Source organism: Trifolium pratense, linkage group LG1 (genome assembly GCF_020283565.1).
Source record: "Trifolium pratense cultivar HEN17-A07 linkage group LG1, ARS_RC_1.1, whole genome shotgun sequence".
NCBI lineage: Eukaryota > Viridiplantae > Streptophyta > Magnoliopsida > Fabales > Fabaceae > Trifolium > Trifolium pratense.
In genome coordinates, this window is record NC_060059.1 from 40,763,883 (window position 1) to 40,770,119 (window position 6,237).

Genomic DNA, 6,237 nt, shown 5'->3' on the forward strand with positions numbered 1-6,237 from the left:
TTTTATCTATTTTATTTCCTTCCACAATGTAATCACTTGAAGCAAATTGTATCATTATTGAGGGCGCTAGCTAGCGCCCGATTCCGCGGCTAACTTTCGAATTTGACAGCAGAATATTAAAGTAAAATTCATTTGGTTTTAAAGAGTTTAGCGGCAAAATTCACACATATATACACACACTGAATCATGACAACTGTAGAATTGAAAATTTGAAGTGACCTAACATATTAATTGTTTTTAGCATGATAGAATGCGTTTATTTTGAGGGCAAATGCAACATGATTTTAATTAGATAATTGTGTAATTTGGAAATGTAACGACACTGGTGGACATAATGAACTACCGACTGAAAATTTTCCATGTTGAAAGCAAAGGTGGAGCCTTCATGCATCCAAACATTATTATTAGCTTTTTTTTTTTTTGAAGGAATTATTATTAGCTAATTTGGAATGATTCTTCTTTCGCTTAGCGGTAAAGTGAATTGGATTTATTAATGATATACACTAAAAAATATGGTGATTAGCATATGTTAATGAGGTCAAATTATAAAATTGTTACAGTTATCCATTCATTATTGCTTATTTTTATTTTTATAATGATGCTCAAGATCTAACTCAAACCTTTAGCATATTATTCAAATTTCTTATCATTAGATTAAATTCAATGGCTATTGTTTATCTTATTTTGAAGAAGATATGTTAGAAACCAAAAAATATGATAAATACATTCTACATATCTCAATGATTAAATTTTGATAAATAAAAAGTTATATAATATTAAATTTGTCATAGTGATTAAAAAAGAATGCGTTTAAAAGCAAAAATTAATTTAATTTGTCATCTTCGTATCTGATAATTAATTGAAAAAAGAAAATGGTGTCCGCACTTGATAAATCTTTATCTTGTCATGGTGATTGATGACGATGACCAAACACCAAACATGACTATATGACTATTTTTGTTGGTTTAATTACATAATTATTTTGTCTGTATAAAACAACAGTGCCTATTATCTAAATTGTATTTGTTTCTTTTTTTGTACAATCTATATTGTTTAATTATTAATTAATTATTATTACAAGCCTTCAATTCTAAATTCAGCAATGCATTGCAGACACAAATGTTTCCACAAAAAAGTAAATTATTATAGACATAATAATGTTACTATACATTCCCTTAATTTATGATTAATAATAGATTAATAATAATCTTATAATAATAAGTTATCATAAATTAAAATAGTTTAATATATTCATGATATTATCATGAATGAAATGTAGTAAATATGTTTCTTTCAAAAAAAATAAGAACAAGATGAATTATTATAAGATAAAGGGCATATTTAGATCAACTTATTTACAATTATATTATAACTAGACCCTTACCCGTGCGAAGCACGGGTGTGATGCCATTGTTTTTATTTTACAATTGCATAAAACTGAAATATTAAATATTATCAAAATAATAATAATAATAATAATAATAATAATAAAAAAATAGAGAATTCGATATTCAAAAGATTTATTTTCTAAGGAGAAGTGATGTGGCATTGTAAGTGACTGATGTGGTTAAATGAATAAATATTATTAGTTTAAGGATTATGGTTTACTTTACATGAGTAACAGAATAACTATTTAAAATTTATATATATAAGAGTAATATGATATATCTCCGCACAACATATGAATCTATTTCAAAACACACAAAGGATTGGATGAAAAGAGATGTGGCAAAATCTAAGTCACATAATTGGCATATAAATAGTGACAGAATTAGAAAAACTCAAATAAAATAAATAAAATTAAAGGGTACATACCTTTTAAAAATATTCCAAAGGGACATATGTGAAGAGCATCAACCTCACAGTTTTTAGTTCTTTTGAGTAAGAGATGATAACTCAAAGCCTAAAATCAAAAATTATAAAAATAAGTATATCAATAAAAAAAATGAACAAAGAAATAATTAAAGGAAAGGAAAGTAAAACAACTATTAGATTATTCAATTAAAAATAAAGTATATATTATTTAATTTGTATCACAACAGAATATGAATACACATATACAGTAGCACTTAACTAAACCTATAAATGATGTGCAACACAAAAGTTGAATGTATGATCTGGAATAAACAAAAAATGTCAAATTCTCTTAATTTTATTTGTTATGCAAAAAGTTAATTTTTGCAAAAAATAAAATAACTACAACAAATCATGGTTTTAGAAAATAACATAAGTATTTATACCTGATGAACAAAAGATGAAGAGGCAAGATAATGGAAAGAGAAATTGCACATATAAGATATGAAAAAATCTATTCTCACATTCAACCGAAAAAACAAATGGTAATCTTGTTAAGCACATGATTGAGCATCAGAGGATGAAAATATTTGTTTATAACATTTGTAATGGTTAGTTAGGAAAATATGAATAGGATACAAATTAAAACAATTGTAACCTATATATTAAAATATTGGTAGAAGAGTCCAAGGGATGAAAATTAAATTGTGACTTAAGAGATGAAAAATATATTACCGGAAGTTACAAAGTTAATTAGTGTGTATTTTTGTATTCTCCTTATTATAATATAGTAAGCAAAAGTTATTATATTCGCCAAAAAAAGTAAAGGCTAAGTAAAAGCTTGAGTGCGTGTATATTAAAAAGCAATAAGTATATAAATGTAAAATATGAAAAGTATAGAGATGATAATAATAATAATATAATAATAATAATAATAATAATAAAAGTTGAAATGATGTGGCATTGTAGAGTGATTTAATTGGATTTAAATGGATAATGTGGCTAAATGAAACAATTTGATTGGTCTAAGTGGATTAGGGTTAGGAGAACTATTTAGGAATTATATATATAGATTATTGTTAGACTCTTTGAGAAAATTTATAATTACTAATTGTGATAATTTTTATAAGCTTTTTCTCAACTTATTCTTAGTCGATATTAGTCCACTACTACATTTTGTACGTTACACGTGGGCTGTTGTATTATTTGCGTGGACGTAACGTAACCCTCTATTAATCACTTCCCATCTAAATCCAACCGTCCATTCATCACCGACATCTCTCACCATGTCCCAATTTCATCCACCTCTCCACTATTACACCCACCAACACAACAGCAAAATCAAATTCATAATTAGTAGTAATGTACTAAGCAAATCCCATATTAGATTAACAATAATTAATTGCTTGTGTCGTAAGAAATTAAGCCAATCCCTTTTTTAGGGAAAAGAAAATTATTTTCAAATTCTCATTAGCATAATTCAATCGGTAATAATATCATATTATATAGGCGTCGAAATCTAAATTTAAAATTTTCTACTTATCATTAAATTATTAAAAAAATTACATTTTCCATTTTAAACCTTAGGGATATCAAAAGCAAAGTATATTTAACCAAGTAATTGGGCTCAAGTGGTTAATGAACTTCACCAAAAAAGACGGATTTCGGGAGAACCTGAGTTCGATTCATTCTGGACTACTAAGACCTCTTTCTCCTAGGAACTAGAGTATTTTCATTTTGTAATGGCTTTTGTGATTCAAAGAAAAGGATGGTTATGAGGGGTTATGTCGGCCACCTTTTTATTTTTTATATTTATTTATTTATTTATTTATATGTACTAGTACTTTTATCTCTAAAAGGAAGCTCTTTGCGTGGCAACTTCACCACACAACACATGGAAATTTCATTGCTCTATAATTAATTTTCTTTTTCTTGACAAAAAGAAAATGACAAATGTTCTTTAATATTCTCATTCGGTGCACAACTTCACACAATGATTTTATTGTTATCTTGCTACATAGATTAAAAATAAATCAAGTTGCTAAGGTCTAACTCAATTAAGAAATGCTAATATGTTATTTAATTTTATCATCTATATTCAAATTTGGATATCATAGTTATTTGTACTATACTTTGTCCCAAAAAAAATCAATTTCCCACTAATATTATTCTATACTAACAAATTTGTTCTCTTACAAATACATTATTATTAATAGAAGACGATGCAAAATAATTTTATACCGTTAATTAATAAAAACTATATTTTTTAATACATTATTCTACTTCATTTTACTTTTTTTCTATGACATTATAAATTGATAATTTTTTATTGATGAGCATATAAAATTATTTTATATTGTCAGTGATCTCTATGAAACTCTATTATTTATTTATTTTGTTTTTTATTAAACTCTAATATTATTAATCAATGAGAAAAAGGACTACCGACCACAAATGTGACGTGAAATAATAGTTCACAAAAATAATACTGTGGCGTAAAATAAAAATAAAATAAGTGGTAGTTACTCTTTCAAAATAGTTAGTATTATAGAATAAATTTACATGAAAAAATGATGGATTTTTATTGAATAATAATATTAAACTCTTGTGCAAAAAAAATATTACTGTTTTAAACTCTTAACTAAATATAGTCAATTATTATTGTCTATCTTGATATATATAAAATTGAAATTTGATACACAAGCAACGTATATTAGGGGCAGGTGTTTTCCGGGTGTGAAAGGAATCTTTCTGATTGTTTCATTCGGTTGGCACTGTTTTATATGTTTTCATTTTCATAATCATAATTAACATGACCAATTAATTATATAATACATGAGATAAATTTTTCATTAGTACTAATTTCTATCATTAATTAGAAGAACAAAATTTAAGGTTATTGTAAAGTTATAATCTAGTATTAAATTCCACTATTATACAATAAAATTTATTAATTATATTTTTTGTCTGATAGTTTAGTAGCTAAAAATTTCATCTTAAATGTAAATAAGTGAAATATCCGAAGATCGAAATCCCATGAGCTATTCCAAATTCACCGAGAATAAAATTCCTACCAGCTAAATTAAGCTCACAGAGAATAAAATTTATTAATTTGATGGTATAAAACACAAACATTGCTGATGTTTTTAACATTATATGCAAAATGAAAATTGAACTCAGACCTACGCTAAGCGTGAGAATGGATGTTGAAGTTGTTTTAAGTGTTATATTACTTAGATTTCTGAACTGTTAAGTGTAAAAATATATTTGGAGATCCTCACTCCTCAAACTAGCTTTTGAAATGAGATTTAAGTTCATTTAACAATTTAATTATAGGACATAAAACTCTTAACGTATATCTATATAGATTCAAGTCCATGCTAGACGTGAGAGTGATTGCTGAAGTTGTTTAGAGTTTCACATTACTCAGATCTTAAATTCTCAAATTGTTGACTATATAAATGTGTTTAGACACTCTCACTTTTCGAGCCAATTTTTAGGATGATATTCAACTCATTAATAGTTTGTAGTACACAAAACATCATAACATATGTCTATATATATGTGAAGGTTATTGCAAAGAAATTTTTTTATAAGATAAGATAGGAACTAAGCTATATAGTATTATAGTTTAATTAGTTACATGATAGGTATTAGGTAGGTAGGGTATATATGAAAGAAGATAGGGAATATTATTGTTCGATGAATTCAAGAACAAATAATAATATCTCTATAGATAACAATAACAACAATAAAGAGATGAGAAAAGAGAAAAAAGCTATGAAACCATATAGAGGAATTAGGATGAGAAAGTGGGGTAAATGGGTTGCAGAAATTAGAGAACCAAATAAAAGATCAAGAATTTGGTTAGGTTCTTATATAACACCTATTGCTGCCGCACGTGCCTATGACACAGCTGTGTTTTATCTTAGAGGTCCTTCTGCTCACCTTAATTTTCCAGAATTATTGTTCAAAGATCAAGAACATGAAGAAAATCAACAACAACGTGGGAATATGTCGGCTGATACAATAAGGAAAAAAGCTACTCAAGTTGGTGCTAGAGTTGATGCTCTTGAAATTCATGCTTCTTCAAATAATCATCATGTTCATGATGACTCCAATTCTTCTTCTTCTACTACTACTAATTCTCTCAAACCTGATTTGAATGAGTTTCCAAATCCTGAAGATTATTGAATCAAGGTTTTATACATCTTACATCAACGTATTTGGATCCTCTACAGCTGGAGCCGCTCCAGCCAGCCGTAAAGGATCCAAGTCTACTATATAATAGCATCTTGCAACATGATGGTTTTAGAGATATTTTCATCTCTTTAATTGCGGCCGCATCAACTGTATTATAACTTTGTAATATCAAGAATTGCGATTGTAAGTGTATGATACAATTTTAAGAATATTGATATTAATTAATATCAATATATATTT

General features: G+C 26.7%; 1 protein-coding gene across 1 annotated transcript; it reads left to right on the plus strand.

Annotated features, from left to right (window-relative positions):
* Positions 1 to 5,342: 5,342 nt before the first annotated feature.
* On the plus strand, positions 5,343 to 6,237 carry LOC123897660 (ethylene-responsive transcription factor RAP2-1-like). The gene has a single exon (XM_045948381.1). It carries the CDS (start codon positions 5,467 to 5,469, stop codon positions 5,986 to 5,988), a length of 522 nt encoding a protein of 173 aa, XP_045804337.1. The 5' UTR covers positions 5,343 to 5,466; the 3' UTR covers positions 5,989 to 6,237.